The 22,063-nt window shown below is 36.9% G+C and overlaps 2 protein-coding genes across 4 annotated transcripts in view; one reads left to right on the plus strand and one right to left on the minus strand.

The window, feature by feature from the left end:
• LOC107564436 (guanine nucleotide-binding protein G(I)/G(S)/G(O) subunit gamma-12-like) overlaps positions 1-14,607 on the plus strand; it is a 91,010-nt gene extending 76,403 nt beyond the window's left edge. For all 3 annotated transcript variants that reach the window (XM_016249531.1, XM_016249532.1, XM_016249533.1), the window contains exons 2-3: positions 10,831-10,943; positions 13,528-14,607. In XM_016249531.1, coding sequence (XP_016105017.1) covers positions 10,851-10,943; positions 13,528-13,653 — 219 coding nt within the window. In that variant the 5' untranslated portion in view covers positions 10,831-10,850 and the 3' untranslated portion in view covers positions 13,654-14,607. The remainder of the gene's footprint in view (positions 1-10,830; positions 10,944-13,527) is intronic.
• Positions 14,608-18,608: 4,001 nt separating this feature from the next.
• LOC107564442 (growth arrest and DNA damage-inducible protein GADD45 alpha-like) lies at positions 18,609-19,980 on the minus strand. The gene is made up of 3 exons (XM_016249537.1): positions 19,750-19,980; positions 19,245-19,346; positions 18,609-18,861 (listed from the first exon to the last, which is right to left on the minus strand). The coding sequence occupies exons 1-3, from the start codon at positions 19,797-19,799 to the stop codon at positions 18,624-18,626; spliced, it is 390 nt and encodes a 129-aa protein (XP_016105023.1). The 5' UTR covers positions 19,800-19,980; the 3' UTR covers positions 18,609-18,623.
• Between the last annotated feature and the right edge of the window lie 2,083 nt (positions 19,981-22,063).

Consider the following 22,063-nt stretch of genomic DNA (forward strand, 5'->3'; position numbering starts at 1 on the left):
GGTTAATTATTCATATTTCCCCATGAGCTGATTCGCTACACTAGAAACTTCTTAGCTGCATCTGAAATCACATACTACATATTCATAGCACTGAATACTTTGGGACCATTAAAAAAAGAAAAAGTTATTAAAAAGTATCTATATAGTATAAATATGGATAGTATGAATGAAATCCAGATGTACTACATTTGAATGTGAGAAACGAATTTTCATTTCATGCTGACTTTAAGGGTTAGGGAAAGGGTGGAGCCTCTGCTTTCGGAACATACTTACAGTAGAAGTGGATTTAAGGGGGGGGGGGATGCTACAAAATGCCAGTTGAGGCCACTTCAAGGTGCACACACACCCTCAACCCATTTTACCAGAATTTCATGCCAGATTATCTCATTCAATAGCCAAGGTCTAAAAGCAAACAGACTTCTACAGCAGGTCTGCATTCTCTCCCCCACCCTTCTCTCTTTGTGCCAAACTGGTGAATTAATAGAAGCAGATGGTGGGTTTGTTCATTGATGTTGCATCTGGTTGTTCCTGACTGAACTTTCTCTACTGTGCCACACCATTTCCTGTCCCGCCATACCTCAGAAGGGGTGCCCATCCCAAATGTACACATTCTTCCTCTCTTCTGGATTGGATGGCGATTCTCTTTTTCTTTGCCTCTTGTTCTGTCATGCAGATGTGGTGAGATTCTCATACACTTGAAAGTGAAGTCTGTGTCTCTGAAGCCTCTCATCTGGCCCGTCCTCATTGTATTGGGCAGAGTTGTGTGTGGGCCAGCTCTGAGAGATCTGATGTCTGTGTGTTTGATGACTGAGAGATCAAATGCATTTTACCGCTGCACTTTTACTTGCTCCAGCACTCTCTGGCCTGCTCACATCAGATATTAAGAATGACTGTGCCAGCAAATGTGAAAAAAAACCCAGTGGAATTTAGATGTTGTTACACAGACTGTTTAATGCAGCTCAGAGGTGGCTTGAATGCATTTACACTGCATTTGCATTAATAATGCTCTGAGATTTTTATTCTGCGTGAACATGACATTTCGAGACACACACTTCTAGGTAAAGGCGATTCCCAAACACTAACAGTGTGAATGTCATAGCCAGAAAGAAGAAGAAAAAAAGCAAAAACTGGCTGAATTAGACATGGTGGAGGCGGCTGGAGTCTTTCAGTCCCGGATGTGTCTGGGATGTAGGTGTGCATTTGCTTTTCACCTCTTTTCTTCATTCCCTCAGTCAGAGACACTCTGGAGACATGAAAGAAACTCACAGGCTGTGACTCACAGGCTAAATGTCCAGAGTACTCACTGTAAATTAAACAACATCTGCTTAGCACCTATACCTGACACCTCTAAGGCATTCACACAATCTGTCATCTTTTGTCTGCCACGATCAAGAATCTTAATGTGCTCTTATCTGCAGAATTACCTTGATAGTCAGTGCTAAAGCGTTTGCCAATTTTACGTGGGTGGGAAACGTTTTTGTGACTCCCATCTCTTCATTTAAACAAACACATGCACATACACACCTCTGTCAACACTCCTCACCCCCTCTTTCTCTTCCCAAAGCCTTGCGTCACTGTGAGAGAGGCTGTCTCCCTTCTTCCCCATGCTTCATGGCCTCAGCATGTCTGTCTGATAATATCAGGCTCTCAGAGATTAGCTCCCATGAGGGTGTTGTTAAACTGGTTACCTCAACCTACCATGTTTTGCTGTCTAGCTGTAAGCTATCTCCCACTTTACAAGCTGGAGTGCATCGGTTCTCTGATAGCACAGTCTTTATTGTCCTTTCTGTGCACTGTGTGTCCAGGACTCAACAGCCTTATTGTGTTACAGCAGCACAAGGTGCAATTTTAGGCACAACCGTCACTTAGCAATCAGGCCGTGTGAAGGAGAGATAATAGACCTAGCAAAAGAACATTGTGGGACAGGGGAATAAAAAACAGCTTGTTCTTCTTAGAATTTTGTAACCCACGCCGCCACCCAGTCATTAAGGAACACAGTGCTTAATTCATGTACATCTTAAGACGTTATGTTCAGAATGCTTAAGAATTAATGTGCATTCTTGCTAGATTCTGTCCCAGCGATGGTGGTCCAGTCAGACTAGGGATGTCACTGTGGTCACGGGCTCTCATGTGAGGTACGACCAGCCGACAAATTTCTGTCTAAGCGTTGGAAACGCAGCTGTATATACTGTATATTTCTCCTAAAGTCTTAAAAAAAAAAAAGAAAATCCTAGAGCATACTGTAGTGTACATACCAACAAATAATATTGTGGCAAAGTACACATAGTAGTACTGAGAAATTTTTTCATGCCTAAAGTCAGTGGGGGTAGTTATGACTGGTGCTTGCTACGGCATGCATCATTATTACTTGCTCATACCAGTGTTTTCTACAAAATGTATCCACCCTTCACTAAATCTCTCTTTCAGCCTATCTATATATATATTTTTGTGCAATATTTTCCCATTGTAAATAGTGAAAATTATATATTATTTAATTATATAATAATTGGTAACACTTTACAATAAGGTTCCATTAGTTAATGTTAATGAATTAACTAACATGAACAAACAATGAACAATACATTTATTACAGTATTTATTAACAGTATTTGTTAACTAATTAACCTTATTGTAAAGTGTTACCTAATAATTACATATTAAAATACTGAAATATTGTTTTAAGGTTTTTATATTATCAAAACTGTTGTAAAAAGGAGACAAAAAATTACAATCCAATATAGTAAGCAGAAGCTCAACTGTACATGCTTGATGTGCAAGAACAAACCTCATTGGTTCTCACACATCAAGCAAGCAAGTTTGAGTGTCCATTTACCATATCTGATGTGCTGTTTGTATGTATGTTCACATATGTGAATAAAAGCCTAAATTAAATCTGTTAAAATGCGATCATCAGAAGACTTGGATTAAATTGCTTGATTCAAATGGATTATATTTATAATGTCTTTATTAACTTTTAAAGCTTGAAAATGTTGGTTGTGTGTACTTTCAATGGACAGAGAACAATTATAAATGAATATTAAAGTTAAATGAGAAAAATGAATATTAAAGACACTTTCATTTGTTTTCTGGAGATGAACAAAAGTCTTATGTGTTTGAAATGACATGAGGGTGAGTAAATTATGTTTTAATTTTTGAATGAACTATACTTTTAATGTTGATTCCAGAGTATGTGAGCAGAGTGGAGTGGGAGAGGAGCGAGGAGTGGAGCGGCGTGATTTTTGATTTTATGCCAACAGCCCATAATACAACTGCATTTTATCAAGAATTCACGCATTATCATTAGCTAGCTTGACAGAGTTAATTTCTCAAGCATGTTTGTTCGTAGTGTGTGGATACTCAATATTGATTGGGTGAATTCACTTTTTAAACAGTTTTTTGTACAGGTAGTTAATCTCCGCTCTACACTAATGTGCTGCTACATTGCTGCACACAACACACAAGCTTAGGGGTGGGCGATATGGCAAAAATATCATATCACGTTTTCTTTTTTTTTTTTTAATATCACGATTCACGATTTTATCACGATTCTTTATCATGTTGGTTTTACTATTTTGCAAGTTGTCTGAGCATTAGAGCCAAACTAATTTCCCTATTATAAAGACAAAGCCTTTCAAGGTAACAATATGTAAAAAAAAAGAATGGCGGATACTTAGGCCAAAGTGGGTGAAGATAAAAATCTTTGCAATTATTTTATATTTGTTATTAAAAAATAAGAACAAAGATACACATTACAAATACACATAATATACAAATAAAACAAACAGTGTTTTATTATAGGTACAATAGGTGTATTTAGCAGGAGCATTCAAGAAATTGAATGAACAAATATAAGAATACAACACTATATAGATTGATTCCTATTAAAGCAACTGTATTAAATTTTATATTTTTCTTTGTGTTTTGTTGTTTTATTAACATTAAAGAAATATTTCACCCAAAAATAAAAATTCTGTCATCTGTCTGTCAATTCTGTCATAGTGTTTTATTTTTATACCATCATTTACTCACTCAAAAGTTGTTTTAAACCTGAATGAGTTTCTTTCTTCTGCTGAACATAAAAGTTGTTTTGAAGAATGTGGGAAACCAAACAGTTGCTGGGCCCCAGTGACTTCCATAGTATTTTTTCCTACTATCAAAGTCAGTGTGGACCAGCAACTGTTTGGTTACCCACATTCTTCAAAATATCTTCTTTTGTGTTCAGCAGAAGACATAAATGAATAGCTACAGGTTTGGGACAACATGTAAGTAAATAATGACAGAAATTAAATTTTAGGGTGAACTATCCCTTTAATGACAGTCGGCAGCATGTTTAGTTCTGTCCCTTTAAGAGCTGCACGCATCTAATATACAGGCACGCATCCGGTTTTCTTTCAACTCTTTACTTTCATTTTAGACATAACCAACTAAGTCTATATGTAAACATTGTGTGTTTTGACAGTATTAGCTCAAAAGATAACTTAGTTCAGAAATCAGGCGCTGTTTGACAGGGTTTTTAGTGCGCACGCTTCGGGTACATGCTTAGAGAAAGCGCACGGGCGTGAATGAAACATTTAACCGGCAAGGCTTTACAGCACATGCAAATTATGTACTTTTGTGATTGCTAATAAGTGCAGTGTCCCGTGAGAGTAACTCTACCGCTGAATTAACACTGATGTGAATGTAGTATGTGGCGTTGTACAGTATATTGAGGCGGAGTCGCCAGAACTGCATCGGATAGAATGTGCGCTGTAGCACAATACTACGATATTTCTTCAAAAGCAGATCGTGGAGACATTTTTATCGTCCACGATCAAAAATCGTCATATCGCACACCCCTATACAAGCTCGCACATAACATACAGACTGCACGCACATAGAAACATTCAGGAATGCAGAAAATAATTTTCAATGCTGTCCTGTGATTTATCAGCTTAAAAACTGTTTCTGAAGTACCTATAACCCTCAGCTTCACCATAGTAGAGAGACGCTGCACAGACAAGCGAGTTAAACATTGACATAGTTTAATATAGACGTGGGCTAATTGTAGTGTTCCAATAAACCACGTTAAAACTATTCTTCTAGTATTGTGTATTTATTTTTCATTTAATATAAGTTCTGAACAGAACTTTGTGATATTTCAAAACATACTGAAATACTTTAGCCACAAATTTCAACATGCAACAAAGGCGGCGCCGTGTTTCTGATCAGTTGAGCGAGGAGCGGGAAATGCTGAACCCGGAGCGGGTTCCGGAGTGACTATTGAATGCATGGAGTGCGGAGGAGAAATTGTTGCTACTCCACTCCACTCACATTGATTCAGTAAGCAACTTCAGTGCTGACTGATTTAGTCCTGTATCTTATGAGTTTGTAAGTCTTACAAATAATTAATTAATAGTCCAACAATTAATGAACAGAATTGGCTCAAAAGTGTCATTTGCTTGTGAATCAGACTAAATTCGTACTGTTGTTTGTGTTTTTGTATGACTGCAAATTACCCTAAATCATACAGCTTGTTGAGAAGAGATGTTGTTATTTTTCTAAATGATTTTGGTTTTTAACAGTTACACTGATGGAGGGACCCAAGCATTTTTGAGACTTCAGGTGTTTTTGTTGTTGTTTACATAAGCCAGCTAGCAATCACCCAGAGCACCCTAGCAACCACCCATAATACTAACAACATATCAACCCTTATTTACCATGCAGAGCACCATAGAAAAATGTAAATATTTAATTTATAATTTGTAAAACAGATTTGTAAGTAATTTCCCGCTCGCTGTGGTGGTCTCAGTATGCCAGTACTCTGTTATTCCTGGAGCGCTACATCAGAGGCTGGACCGATGGCTGGAGCCGCCTGGTCCTGGCTGAGATACAGCAGGTGACGGCAGTGCCAGAGCGGGAGGGAGGCGCAGGCCCGTCTGCAGGGGTGTGGGTGGCCTGGTGGGCAGCTCAGTCAGCAGCAGTATTGCTCTGTGCCCCAAGGTGGTCTGTACTCTGCCTTTTGGTGGTCTTACTTAGTTTCCCGTTCTTGCTGTTTGTTAGTGATTCAGCTGGAGTCACACACTTCAAAGCCAGTTACAGTCTCTTTCTCTTTCTCTCCCTTGCTCTCTCTCACACTGTTTCTACACGTTTTAAGACATACAAACATCCAACCAACCCCTCCTGACCTCCACATCCCTCCTTAGATGAGCACCAGCTATCCAATGCTACAGCTCCTTTCATTCAGTTTTTTTTGTCTTTCTTTCAGCCTAAAATCTGATCAGACCAAAAAGCATACCATGCATACCATTAATTGAATTAAAAAAACATTCAGGTTTGCTGTGCCTGTTTGTAGGGCTGCACAATTTGGTGAAAATGTTGTGACTATATACAGTATTAATAAGGCAATAATAATAATGCTAACTAAAAAATGCAGGGAGCCCCTAACGCTTCTTTTTTGTTGATAATAAGCGCTTCTCATTACAAGTATTGGAAGATGGTTGGCTGATGTTGCGTTCCCAAATGCAAGTTAAAGTGCCACAAACTCATCTGTGAATAAATAGCTGCTTGTGTAAGAACATGGTGCTGCGCTTCACGCTGAAACACACAGCACATATATTTATTTAATTCAATTGCAGCCTTTCGCACAAATCGCACAAATATAGTCGTGCAGATATAATCAAACGAATCCATATCATGATTTTTTCAGTATTATTTGATTAATCGTGTAGCAAAGAAAACTGGCCAACCAATAAGATTTTTGCACTTATGGTCAAGTGCCAGTGTATTTGGTGTTTTCTGATAAACACCAGAGTGAAAAAATCTGAACAGTTGTTTGAAAACGTATAAATACCGTTGGACATCAGAAACAGAAAGCTGCAGTGAATTTGTGTTTTCTTTCAGCTACCGTTTATTTCGCATAGGCCTGAATAGACAGTTTGCATGTGAAAATCCGAATTTTCATGCCAAATATTATGTAAGTGTGAACAGGCCTTCACTCTTGAAGCGTCACAGTTGTTTTTGGGGGCAGGGTCACAGCGAGGGCAGAGGTGAGAGAGATGTAACAAAAGGCTGAACGCTGCGGCGTCAGCCTGAGCTTTTGGAGTGTGCTTGACTGCTGGGTCTCTCTCTCTAAAGCTGTAATTACAGTCAGCACAGTTCAGTGCACCTTGAGTGTCCTCTCTCCTCAACGGCCAGCTGTACTGGCCGGCATCCTGTGTCCATTCTACATTCAAGCCAGCGGTTAGCCTGCTGGATGGTTCAAAGTCAGTGTTGTGTAGACAGCAGAGGGCATATAAGAGCACTTTAATGGCGGAAACATCACACATCGACTTCCCAGCACAGAAAGGACAAATTCTAGAGAAATGAAGGCTTTTATCAGGATGAACGTGAGAGGGATGAATGAAATCCCGTGGGTCTGGATAAACACTTATTAGCGAGTCCAAGCTAACAGACTCCCCCTCTTCCTGTTCTTTTGCTATTTATACATTCATACACATCTTTAATCATTTATACAGCAGGAAGAAGAGGGAGTGGGTTAATGAAACGGATGTGGGCTCTTGGAAGGCTCGCTGGGTGTTGGTTTTGGCGGTTAATCATACTGTCATCTTGAGACTGTCTCTACTCGTGAACCTCTGCTTGCCTGGTGTGAGTTGACGAGGACAACAATCGAGCTGAGGAGTCAGAGGTCACGAGTGAGTGAGTAGTGAGCAGAGTTTGATTGGCACATTTGTTGAGCCGTGTCTGTCTGCGTCACAGTTCTGCTCTCAGTGCTGCGTCTGCAGAAAATTGACTCGTTGTCCCTCAGAAGCCACGCTGAGCGAATGAAGCATTAACTCACAGGAACACTGTGCCCTTTAACAGAGATGCATTCTTACTCAACCTTGACTGAGATCAACTGAACACAATCTGTCCTTGGACAAATGACATTGTCAGACTGGTACGATTCCAGATTTAATCAGACTCTTTCATGACATTAAAAAAAGCAATAATTATTGCTTTAATCCAAGTAAATTATACAAGAGTGCTTTTTACAGTTCTGGCCAGGTTATCATGAACTAAAACTAACCATTAAAACTAATTAAAACCATTTTAGTTACATTAAATAAAATAACTTTATACTTAAACAAAAGAAAATATAAATTAAACTTATTTTATTTCATCTTTGCCAAAACATCTTTCTTCATTTTCTTTCAGTTGAACTTGATTTGTAAAATTACTAAAACTGAAAAAAAAATAAAAATAATAAGAACTAAATTTAAAATGTTTAAAAAATCGTTAAAAATAAAAACAAAAACTAATACAAATCACAAAACAACAACATTACTAAAACTTTAATTAAAATGAAAATGGAAATGAAAAATATGATAATAAAAACTAATTCACTCACAGGAACACTGTGCCCTTTAACAGAGATGCATTCTTACTCAACCTTGACTGAGATCAACTGAACACAATCTGTCCTTGGACAAATGACATTGTCAGACTGGTACGATTCCAGATTTAATCAGACTCTTTCATGACATTAAAAAAAGCAATAATTATTGCTTTAATCCAAGTAAATTATACAAGAGTGCTTTTTACAGTTCTGGCCAGGTTATCATGAACTAAAACTAACCATTAAAACTAATTAAAACCATTTGTTACATTAAATAAAATAACTTTATACTTAAACAAAAGAAAATATAAATTAAACTTATTTTATTTCATCTTTGCCAAAACATCTTTCTTCATTTTCTTTCAGTTGAACTTGATTTGTAAAATTACTAAAACTGAAAAAAAATAAAATAATAAGAACTAAATTTAAAATGTTTAAAAAATCGTTAAAAATAAAAACAAAAACTAATACAAATCACAAAATAACAACATTACTAAAACTTTAATTAAAATGAAAATGGAAATGAAAAATATGATAATAAAAACTAATTAAGATGCCATTAATACAGGTCACGAGTGGAGGACAGAGGAGCCTCTTAAATAAGAAGTTACAGGTCTGTGAGAGCCAGAAATCTTGCTTGTTTGTAGGTGACCAAATACTTATTTTACCGAGGAATTTATCAATTAATTCTTTAAAAATCCTACAATGTGATTTTCTGGATTTTTTTTTTCTCATTTTGTTTCTCATAGTTGAGGTATACCTATGATGAAAATTACAGGCCTCTCTCATCTTTTTAAGTGGGAGAACTTGCACAATTGGTGGCTGACTAAATACTTTTTTGCCCCACTGTATATTAACAATAAAAAGAGAAAACTATGCACTGCTCTTTTTATTACTATGTTCTTTATTACTGACTTGGATAATAATTTTTTTTGTTCGATAGATCCGCCTTTGAAGATGTTTCATTATTCATTAAGAAACTTTTGCAACATTAACAGTTATTTAACAAAACGTTAAACTAATTTGATCTGAATAATGACACTATTGTCTTCTTTAGAGCTGCTTTATAGCTGGACAGAATTTGTGTCGTAATTTATGAACTTTGTAACATCGACACTGCCATTGAACTGAACCGAATAAACATTGAAATGACTTGACCTCAATAATGACAATTGTCTTCAGTAGAGCTGTTTTAGTTGAAATTGATGTCATTTTATATTTGTTGACATTTTACAACACTGCTATCTTCCTGTTTATTTCTGTGAAACAATCTGAATTGTATAAAGTGCTATATAAATAAATGTGACTTGAGTCTATTTCTTTATTTCAAACAAATGAAGTGTTCATTAGCATATTAATTTTGCTGTGCTATTTGACTGGTTTTGGTATCTACTACTGACATTTTTGTATTTCAGTATCAACCTTTCAGGTATCAATGTTGCTTTATTTTATTCTCAGTAAAGTTAGGATGTTAGAAGGCTAACCGCCGTCTTTTTATCTCGTGGTCGATGAGAGACCACCCATTTGACTCCACAATTTCCTTTTTTTTCTCCTGCTTGAGTCTGCACTGCCGGCTCTGTCTCTCTGTGCTTGTGCACATGTGCTCATTGCGTATGAGATGAGTTGGCAGAGTAACCAGTGACGATGGTTTACGGAAAGAGTGCTCTGCAGGAACAGTCTGCAGAGACTGAACTGCTGGCAGCATGTGATCTTCTGTTCAAACACACACAGCTTGCTTTAGTTCTCCCTCCTGCAGTCATAAAGCAGACCAAGTGAAAAGCCCCTCACTGGGGGCCTGACGCACTAAACACCCCCAACTTCTGCAGGAGTCAAAGGGGCCCTGTGCACCTCCTCAGAGAGCTTTTGCTGTATCACTATGTGTGTTAACATACAGACAAATTTCCTGTCTTGCACGCTTTGTAAGAAAATTCTGTTATATGTGACCCTGGACCACAAAACCAGTCATAAGGGTCAGTTTTTAAAAATTGAGATTTATACATCATAAGCTTTCCATTGATGTATGGTTTGTTAGGATAGGACAATATTTTGTCGAGATACAACTATTTGAAAATCTGGAATCTGAGGGTGCAAAAAAAATCAAAATATTGAGAAAATCGCCTTTAAAGTTGTCCAAATGAAGTTCTTTGCAATGCATATTACTAATCAAAAATTAAGTTTTAATATATTTACAGTAGGAGATTTACAAAATATCTTCATGGAACATGATCTTTACTTAATATCCAAAAGATTTTTGGCATAAAAGAAAAATCTATAATTTTGACCCATACAATGTATTTTTGGTTATTGCTACAAATATACCCCAGCGACTTAAGACTGGTTTTGTGGTCCAGGGTCACATATGTAGTTCATGAATCACGGGACTTAAATGATGTGTAACTCTGCTCTTCTGCTGGCTGCTCATAGTAAACGAAGCAAAGTGCATGTCAATATCAACTTTTCATTTCTTTTCAATCCAGGTCTGTGAAGATAATCGAAGATGTCGTCTAAGATGCAAAGCTCTAATAATATAGCCCAGGCCAGAAGGACTGTTCAACAGCTACGGGTAGAAGCTAACCTAGAGAGAATAAAGGTAAGTGTAATGTTCATTTCACTTAGAAAAATGTACTGTGGCATACCATGGTATTACTGTCAAAATACTGTGTTACACATTTGGACACACTTGATTGAATGCATGTTTCTCATGATCCTAAAGACGATTTGAAAATGTCAATAAATTGTGCCTTTGCATGAATATCTTTACAAAACTGACATTTTAATTAAATTAAAAAATAAAATAAATCAATAAATACAGCTGTTTGTGAAGGGACAATAGCCAAGATATGTATAGCGTACTTGGAAACTCCTTCAAGACTTCAAGAAATGGCATTCAAAGTGGCACTTCATGAATTTGTTTGAGAAAATAAGTATGCAGAGCAGTAAATCTAGAAAATGGATGGCTTGCAGAAGCTAAATTATAGGATATTTATAATTTTTTTGCTCAATATAAATTCCTGTACTTCCATTTGCGTTAATTTTTAGGGCTGTCAGTTTAATATTTTAGTGCATTTTATTTTTGTTTTTTTACCACATAACAAATTCATCCCTAGAAAAACCTTTGGCCTTTTTAGCTAGGATGCTAAGAGAGCCTCCCTACCTTACTTGAAGTGCCACCTGAATGCCAATCTGTAGTCAGTGTGGTTCCAATTGTCACTACAGGCTGCACTAGATTTACACAACACTTTCAACTGAAGACAAGAAGCTTTTTGTGTGTTTTGGCTGTTCATTTACAAGGCAATAGCATTTTGGGGGCTTGAAAAAAGCAAACTTTTGAAAACGGGTTTCAAAGTGCAAGTTTTTGAAAACAATACCATTATCGTCTCTGTGTAAAGAAACACAAATTTGTGAAAACAGTGACATTATGCGCATGCAGGCCTGGCATACATAATACAGCATTTTTAGTCTTTTTTCACTGATCCATGTGAACAGGGATCATTTTGACAACGTTGTCGTCTGTACGCTAAACTTTTTAAAAATGCAAGGGAAAAACTTTTCAGTCTTTCAGTCTTTTGTTGTCATGTAAATGTATCTTTAGACTTTTAATCTTAAAACAGAATCTTAAATATGGAGCAGCCACAGATAGACAAGAAAATTTGTGCTGGTAGAATGCAAGAATGCCTTGGGTGAACAGCCCCTAGGTCTAACTTGATTGTAAATTGGACTGTAGTCCACTTATAGGCTTATGCTCAGTGATGAGGTTCATACTTCACTGCATAGACAGAAACAGTTGAAATAGTCTCCTTTTGTGTTTTGCAGGAGAACAAATGTCATAGAATTGACAGAATTTCCCGTTTTTAATGAACTACACCTTTAACGACAAGTTAATAGTTAATTTAGTTGTATGCTAATCACGCAAATCTGTATGCACTCCTTTCTTCTTAGAAACACAAAAGAAGGTATTTTGAAAAATGTCTCTGTATTTTTGTCCATACAGTCAAAGTCTGTGGGTTTAATATTGTTAGCTTTTCCATCCTCATATTTTATGCAAATGTTGGTATATCGCTTAAAAAAACACCAAGATGTGCATAAAATCTTAAAATGCACATATAAAACAACTTATGTTCTCAATTGAGGTGGATATTTTTTTAAATCCGAATAAAAAAACAATGGAAACATTTACCGAATAAATTCCTCTGTGCACAACAACAACAACAACAACAACAACAACAAAAACTCACTTTGCCTCAACAGATCATGTGATAGGATAACCTGTATGCACTCCTTTCTTCTTAGAAACACAAAAGAAGGTATTTTGAAAAATGTCTCTGTATTTTTGTCCATACAGTCAAAGTCTGTGGGTTTAATATTGTTAGCTTTTCCATCCTCATATTTTATGCAAATGTTGGTATATCGCTTAAAAAAACACCAAGATGTGCATAAAATCTTAAAATGCACATATAAAACAACTTATGTTCTCAATTGAGGTGGATATTTTTTTAAATCCGAATAAAAAAACAATGGAAACATTTACCGAATAAATTCCTCTGTGCACAACAACAACAACAACAACAACAAAAACTCACTTTGCCTCAACAGATCATGTGATAGGATAATTGAACTAACCAGTGCACCAATCTCATCGCACACCATCTCAAATGTTATTTTAATAATTTTAAATTGCCTGAGCCAAAGTCCATCATCAAAATGATTTGGTATAATCACCTCCCATAACTTGTTCCCAAACATCAGGCATCTGAATGCAAAATAACATGACAGTGTTTGTTATTGCATTTAATCTGCCGCAAATCATTTATTCTGTAAGAAAAAAGAGCCACAGGCTTCCCCAGTTGTAGAAACTTTCGTTTTAATTATTGATACTTTGCCAGTATTGCAGAAAGTGATGAAGGAAACAGGTGACATGGAAATGTTTTTTTTTTTATTTGCAAATGCAATATTCTAATTTCCTCATAAGTTAAACTCACAACTTTGGATGGACACATAGCTATTGACATTCATTGCAAGGCCAAAAAAAGCTAAAAAAAACAACAACGTTGAAATATTTTCCTTTTATGTTTTGCATGAATTTTGAATGAACTATCCCTTTAATGACAAATGATTACATTTACAAGTCACAACAATCTAACAATTATTGTTCATATTGTATCTCCTCTTTGCAGGTGTCTAAAGCTTCTGCAGACCTCATGCATTACTGCAGTGAACATGCCAAATATGATCCTCTTCTAATGGGCATCCCAGCTTCAGAAAACCCTTTTAAAGATAAAAAGCCCTGCACTATATTGTAGTGGGATGCTTGAACTCTTAATGTATGTTTTGATGTTTCCTTTTATTTTATTTTTTAATAGAAAGAATATGATCTTCAAACATTCATTCACTATTCGCCTTAAAATGAGCTAAGCCCCAAGCTATTATTTGTATCCACTCTAGAAATGTTCCTGTTGTCTATGAAAAGGAGAGTCAAAGCTCCTAGTAAACAAATCATTTGTGGTGCAAACACAAAACCAACCTATGAATGAATTTTTCACTTTAGGGCACAGCACAGATGAGTTATTTGCATTGTGATGGTGTCTACTGATGTGGTTGTGTCTTCTGCAAATAAAGGGTGAGGTCAGAGTGGGCAGCTCTCAGCCGTGCTGGTATCATGAAGCACAGGAAACTATTATTTTTAATGACTGCACTCTTTAATATATATCTGCAGATAAGCAGAGCCTCATCAGCGGTGCTTTGACCCCATCTGATGCTTTTAAAGGCGTCCAGTCACAGGGAGATGTGGGGGGATTGATGTGAGGGCTGTAATGTCAGCTTCACGAATGTGTGAAGAGTGCTTGTGCTCAGTGGAGGAGGAAACAGGTATCTTTGGAGGCGTCACATTGACGTAATGCTACTCCGGCCCTCCCTCATTAACTCACTGTGTCTGAACAATGGAGTGATACAAAGCTAACCCCTCCTGTCAAATCACTACACGCAAGACTGTGCCCTTTCCTTTTTCTCGCAGTAAACCAAGTGAACTATGTTTCAAAAGTTCAACAACTGCCAAAACCTGCAGATCAGCATTTTAAGAGTAATACAAGGTCATGTGCTCATGCAGTTGTATGGAAGTATTGTTTATCTCCCACTTTTTTCTTCTTCTTTTAATTAGTCAAACACAATTTGGGAAACACTTTACAATAAGGTCCAATTCGTTAAAATTAATGTATTAGGAATCATGAACTAGCAATGATAAGCACATTTTAACAGCATTTATTACTCTAAGTTAATGTTAATTTATAAATATACTGTACTTGTTCATTGTTAATTAATAATATATCCGCTAATGTTAACTAAAACAACTTGAAATGTTACAAATTTATTAGTATGCACTACCATTCAAAAGACTGGGGTCAGTAAGATTTATTATGATTATTTTTTTAAAGAAATATATACTTATGTTAAGCAACAACACATTCAATTAAATCAAAAGTGATAGTAAAGACATTTATGGTGTTACGAAAAAATTCAAATAAAAATATCAAAGTTTAGAAAATTATTTTAAGCAGATAAATAATAAGAAATGTTTGGTAGTGTATGTAGAAATGAACATTAATCTATTAACTATAGCCATTATAGGTTGTACTGTAAAAAAAAATTCATAGTTAGTTCATGATACTTTTAAACGTAAAGATAATTTTATCTTATTGCAAAGTGTTACCAAAATGTGTTTGTTTTACCCATTTCTTCATTCTTTAAATGCCTGCTTTCAGTAAATGGGATGAGATTTCACCTACTCAGAACCTCTGAATTTGCATTAGAATACTTGGTCTTGTGTTATTGCCCTGTGTTTGTTAGATACAGTAGCAATACTTTATTGCAGATCATGGTACGTAATTTATTATAACCCTTTAATGATTATTTACGAGATGCCTTATGTTAGTGTACACATTTCTTCTTATTGTTTTGATTCATAATCATTGTCTCTTTTTTATGACAAAGTTGTAACGTCATTGTGCCATCTCATTCTGGGATCTAACCAGCAATAGAAACTTAAGCAGGGTTTCATATGCTTTTTCTCTACACATACACTGAGCACATGATGATTTCTCTGATTGTAGTTATTTTTGTGACTGTTATAATCATGCATTTTGACATCATTCCACGTTTACAACTCCTGTACCTTTTTTGTAACACTCTTGTGAATTGCCATGCATTTAATGAACGTGAGTGTGTGTTGCCTTCATGACACAGCTGGCAGAAAACAACTTCACCAGACCAGCTGAACCAGCCTTAATGAAGTATTCCTGCTCTGACTCGTTCACTGCCGCGCTCCTGTCTTGAGACGACAGCCAGATTTAAACTACTGTGAGCCAGCGGCGCTGCTGTCCCACAGACATCTTCACTGTGTGTCTTCATGATTACACTTCTGTCTCATGGCTCAGGCTGGATATGCCTGTGCATCATGCAACTGAACTTGTACATGTTCTTAATCTTATTTGAACAACAATATGCTTTGAATGCCAATTCCAGCCTTGCTTTCTTGTTGAGTGATGCTTTTAATGTGACATTTTTGTAATGTTTCCCAACAGTAGTATAGCATTCTCTCAGTGGCCTGTTGTTAATTGGACTGTTGTGTTTTTCTTGATGCTGTCCCTTACCAAAAAGTAGTATACGTCAAGTTTACTTGCAGTATCTCTTTTTACCTTTAAAAAATATTTTAATATGAAGAGCATTCGGTGTCACCATATTTGAATGAATTTTCCTCCCTTTCTCTGTGCTAAAATTCTAGATCTGGGTCCCAATATACTGGGTTGTAGATGTATTTTTCCAACTAAATATAGATTTATTCTCAATCTTGTGGTCTTGTTTTTATATGTTCTCTGGTGAGTCCAGTCTAACATTTACATTTATTTATTTACAGATTGCAGAACTAATATTAATAAATAGAAGTATTGTTCATTGTTAGTTAAGTCAACTAATGTTAACATATAAGACCTTAATGGAAAGTGCTACCAAAAAATTCCTTTCAAATAAATGCTGTTCTTTTGAATCAGAAAATCCTGGGGAAAAAATATTGTATCACACTTTGCATAAAGATATTAAGCAGAAAAACTGTTTTCAGCATTGTTGACAATAACTAGAATTTTTCTTAAATCAGCATATTAGTATGTTGTCTTGTGGATGCTGGAAATTCAGCTTTACTATTACAGGAATAAATGCTAAAATATATTAAAATATAAAACAGTTATTTTTAATTGTGATAATATTTTGCAATATTAGTTTTTACTGTATTTTTGATCAAATAAATGCAGCCTTGATGCATTATAATAACTGCATAGTCTGTCATAGGTGATATTAGTGTGTGTGTGTGTGTGTGTTTGTTTGTTCTGCCATAGTTTATTTTATGTCACTATTAGGAGAGGATGATGTGTATTTAATTGCTGCCTCATGCTTTCCCTCAGCAGCCAGGTGTTCATGGTCTCACTATTCCCACTTGCTCTAATTTATCTGATATTGTTTTATTTGGGGCTTCAGGTCAAAGCCCTTTTGTTATGCAATGATCCCAGTAGAGCTCCTCTCATACCTGCTGCACTTAGAAACAGGTCAGGCTGTATTTACTGCCCTATATCGATGTAATCAGCGGAGCGTCTTGTCTATGATTGATGAAGTGGCTTTGTGGTCATGTCATTTTTAGTGATAGAGTTACCTCTCAGCTCGGCAGAAAAGCTCCAGTTTAAACCCCATAATCCTGTATGAGGAAAACAAGGAGCCATATATCACCTTTTATTTATTTGTTAGTATTCAGCTATATACCAGAGCTTTGCGAGACCACAGGTGTCCTTTAATGATGAATACTTTGTATTTCAGGATGTACTATTCATACTACACAGTAGTATGTATTGGACTCTGTAGTATTGCTCTCCTGGAGTGGCCTTTCCGCTGCAGAACCTTGTAACGTTGCTTGTTTTCAAGATGCTTTGATGAATATGAAGTTCAAAAGAACAGCGTTTATTTAAAATATATTTTTGTAACAATATGAAAGTCTTTAAAGGGGACATAACAGCCTTCATATCTCCAAACTCCGAAGAGTTTTTAGTTTGATCAGATTTATAAAAGACAGATACAGCTTTAGGCTTCTCTCCGAAAACATTCGAGCTAAAGAGTCACGAGCACGCGCAGCTTTTGCGTAGCTATTGTCTGCAATCTGTCGACGTCGACATAAATAAAACAGGGACAAAAAATTAATTGACTTACATTTTATTTAATTTATTTATAAAACATTTGTCTCCGAAATGCCGAGAACAAACAAACACACTTGCACAACTCCTGCTGCCCCTGAGAACTGCATCCACTGTTCCCTTAACGCTGGGTTCTTTGGGAAGCTGAACAAGGTTATCTTTCCCTCACAACCAGAAACACTCTTCTTTGGTGACATTGTTGATTTCGTGGTCTAAAAACAAAATGACAAATCCTTCTCGAGCAAGACCTGTGCAGCACAGCCAATGGGCGTGTGCTCTTGCTCTGGTTGACCTATGCAGGCATCACGCTACTTTGAGAGAAGTGCCCATATAAGGAATTCCATCCTTTATGACGTCATACAGGGCTCAAAAAACTTTCTGACACTTATAGGAACCCTGAGGGAGTGTATTTGGCACAAAAATACTCCATCATATGTCCAAGTCGTTTTTTTTTTGTTGACACTTTGGCCATGTTTAGCATAACTTTTTAACAGTATAGTATAATATATAGTATAATCACTTGATATGGCAAGTAAAGGGTTAATTACAATAACTCTGTACTCCTCTGAGAAGCTCAACATTAAATTGTCCTTTATGCACTCCGGGTTTGATCTGTGGTGCTGCAGTTGGCCCCTTTAGAAACATTTGCATTCCTCATGTGTGGGAAGAGTCAGCGTCTCACTTCCACCTAAAAGCATGGTGCCAATGATCCCAATGAAGAATGGAGTTTCCCAGCTCTAGGCACTTTTGGAGAGAAAGTACCATTGTGTCACTTAATAAATCTGCAAAAATGTCAACAATTCTGTGTTTTTCTGTCAATATGGGGTGCTGTGTGTACATTAATGAGGAAAAAAATTAACTTAAATGATTTTCGCAAATGGCTGCAATATAACAGAGTGAAAAATTTAAGGGGGTCTGAATACTTTCGTTCTGCCCTCAAAGAGTTTAACTAAACCTTCCTGGCAGTTAATATGAATATGCATGAACTGCAGCTGTGATCGATCTGTGCACTCGAGGCTACCTCGCGTGCGAGCAATAAACTAATACTAGGAGAATGAAATGACACATACTGTGACTAATACGCAGTGGAGGTCCATCGACTCTCCTCCCGGTTTCACACCCTCCAGGATCTCTGCCAGACGTCTCATGTTGTTCACTCGTAAGATATCGATGTCATTCTCACAGCAGAATGCTTGAATCAAGGTAAAATGAATCTGGAGTGCGACGTCTTTCACATCCTCCTCGTCTGTGGCCAGCAGACACAAAACCACATTGTCTGGGTCCCTAGGAAAATGACGATGAAAGTACATTTAACAATGTGCAAAAACAGAAAAAGATTATGAAAATAGTTACTTTTTTTCCTTTGTCCCCAGTTTGTGCATCTGCCCTTCTATAAATCACAACTCCATTATGCAAAATAATGAAAAAGCCATCATGATCCAAGATGTTAACTCTCTAAGTGCAAGTAAAAGTTTTTTAATGACTTTATCTTATGTTTTGTTAGTAGTCGTAGTTTGTCTCTAATAAACACCTTGTAGTGTCACCTTAAGACTAATGATGGCCAGATGAAAAAATGTTAACTGGTTACCTATATCCCAACATTTATTGCATTTTTAGAATGCAATGACCCATTTATGGTTTGGAATTGATCTGCAATGACCACTTACGCATTAAGTGATTTCGCAGCCTCATAAACTCCCACAGTGATGCAACCCTGAGGTAATGCAGCAGTCAGGACCTCTTCCAGTGCCTTTTCAACCGAGTCCATTCTAAGAGATGATTCGAAAACACACATTAGCTTTCATTTACACACAAAATGAACAGTTTTATTCTCTTAGAGAGGATAAAACATATAGGGAAACATTCTGCATGAACGAGATTTGCAGCTGAATAGAGGATATGTAATCAATGTCACGACTAGTAAGTTACTGTCGTTTGATCAAACTTCTGCACGCAACGCAGCAAAGCATTTTAAGCAAGTAACGTAACGTTAACAGGAGGCCATGTGCAGCGACAGAGGCGTTCAAGTAGAAGTAATTTACGTTATATAAGCACACGAGCAGATCAAGAGAAAATTTGTATTGACATTTCGAGAAATGATTTGTGGACCTCGTGATCTTTCAACGGGACAGACAAATATGCAGCACCAGTAAGTTTTATACGAGAACATACCTTTCCGTTGCGTTGTCTCCACACGGTTCTTCAAAAGTCATATTGCACATTAGAGACGGATATCCTTAGTATGTGTCGCGCTCTGTTCTCCGTTAGCATGTAAACCTGTGCAACCCAGGGCCTGGAATACGCTGCTGGTGCTGAGTGCAGTGATAAACTAAACTGACGCTGGTATCTGCAAACAGTGGAGTACGCACGCCAGCCTCATTTACATACCTTCACTGATTGGTCAGCTCACGTAGACGCGCATACAACCTAGTCGGGGGAGTTCACAGTGCATTAACTAATGTTAACAGATAAAACCATTTTTTTTGTATGTTTAAGTTTTGAATATTAACTGACATTAATACATGCTATATAATTGTTCATGTTAATGAATATAGTTAATGTTAATAACTGAAACCTTATTGTAAAGTGTTACTAAAGTAGCAACAACTCAAGTGCAGTTGCTTTTAAAATATCTTAATATATTTTCTAAATATTTTTCATCCACAATAATTTGTAGCCAAGGATTGCTTCAGGCCAACAATAATCTTTCTAAACGACGAGAAGTGATCAAAGGGACATCTGGTGGCAGGTTAGCAGGGTTGCCGGGTTTTCACAACAAAACCTGCCCAATTGCTGTAATGTTTCTTGAGCCAATAAAGAAATAGTTAAGTAACAAACTGATTTTTATTCTATTTTCAGGACGGGAAGCGGAGCAGCCGCAGCACAACTTAACTTCTGCTTCCTAATCGACAAACGCGCTCCCGGTAAGTGTAACACTACTGACACCTAGTGGTTCGTTTTAGTACTGTCAAATACAAATACATTCTATCACAGGGTTCCTCACATCTTGCCCTGGAGGGCCAATGCGCTGCACAGGCAACTCAGCTGCCTGTGATTTTCTAACGATCCTGAAGACATTGATTAGCATGCTCAGGTGTGTTTGATTAGGGTTAGAGCTAAACTCTGCAGGAAAGTGGATCTCGTGGGCCAGATTTGAGGATCCCTGTTCTATCACTACACCCCCTTTCCTTTAGATGTTAATATCAAGTTATTTCAAGTAATTATGCAAACTTATAGATTAAACAATTAAATTAAACAACCATTAAGCAAGTGTACAAATTATAAGACTTAATACAACATATTACAGTCTCAAGAATTATTTACATTGTGCAGTAATAATCAACATTACATTTACTTTTTTTTTCATTTTAACTCAAATACTTATGATGTGCTTGAGCATTATTCACAGGTTAAGTCTATCAGGGGGCTTCACTGTGCGTTTTGATCTTCGCAGTACTGGTGAATGCATATCCTCAGCTGGTTCCTTGTCATCCAGTACTGGAAGCGTTTCAGATGTTTTTTGTGATACTGCACAGCCTGTGTCCTCTGTGGAAGTATCCACTAGTACGGTCTCTTTTGTTTTCAACAGACTCCTCCGATTTCTCCTCAGGATTTGACCATCCTCTGTCCTGACAGTGTACGATCTCGGGTGTTGCGTCTGAATAATTGTGCTACTTTTAAGGCCTCCCTTAGATGGCACCGTTGTTCATACATGTTCTATTGTAGGATAGTAATGAAGGAAGACGGTTAAGTAAACTGTGTGTGGTTCAGTACTGCTTATTTTCTGCTTCTTTATTTTACTGATTCCCAACATAACATCGGGTTCACCTCATCCAGGACTGTGGCTCTTTTAGACCAGGTACTGTGATCCTCAAGTCTTACTGTGTCATTATTGGAGAGTGGTTCTAGGCCTTTTGATGCCTTGTCATAATTTGCTTTTTGTCACTGTTTCAGGTGCTCTTGTTTGGTGATGCTAAGCAAGGAAGTGTGGTCCGTAATCTGCACCCCATCAGGATTTCTGCAGGAGACACACCATGTTCTAGTGGCGAAGTACGGTAATTCAGCAGAGCTAAACAAGGATCCGATCGACTGTCTACTGCTTTCTTGAGCAGTAACTTCACTATGTGTACTCCTTTCTCTGCTTTTCCATTCGATTTATAATGAGCTTGATGTCACATGTTGAAACCCATACTCCTCAGCAAATTTCTGGAAGTCTTTGCTACTGTAGCATGGCCCATTATCACTGCAAACCACCTGTGGAATGCCGTGTCTCGCGAAGATGGATTTCATATGTGTAACCACCAGTGTTGGGCAAGTTACTCTGAAAATGTAATCAAATGACTGATTACTCCTTTTAAAAGTAATCACATTACTGTTCTGATTACTTTATTTCAAAAGTAATTAGTAATTAGTTACATTACTTTTTTCTCCATTAAATTGATGAAATCCCAGGATAAACGCTCCTGATAAATATTTGTTATTAAAG

Source organism: Sinocyclocheilus grahami, unplaced genomic scaffold, assembly GCF_001515645.1.
Source record: "Sinocyclocheilus grahami isolate Dianchi unplaced genomic scaffold, SAMN03320097.WGS_v1.1 scaffold934.1, whole genome shotgun sequence".
Lineage (NCBI taxonomy): Eukaryota > Metazoa > Chordata > Actinopteri > Cypriniformes > Cyprinidae > Sinocyclocheilus > Sinocyclocheilus grahami.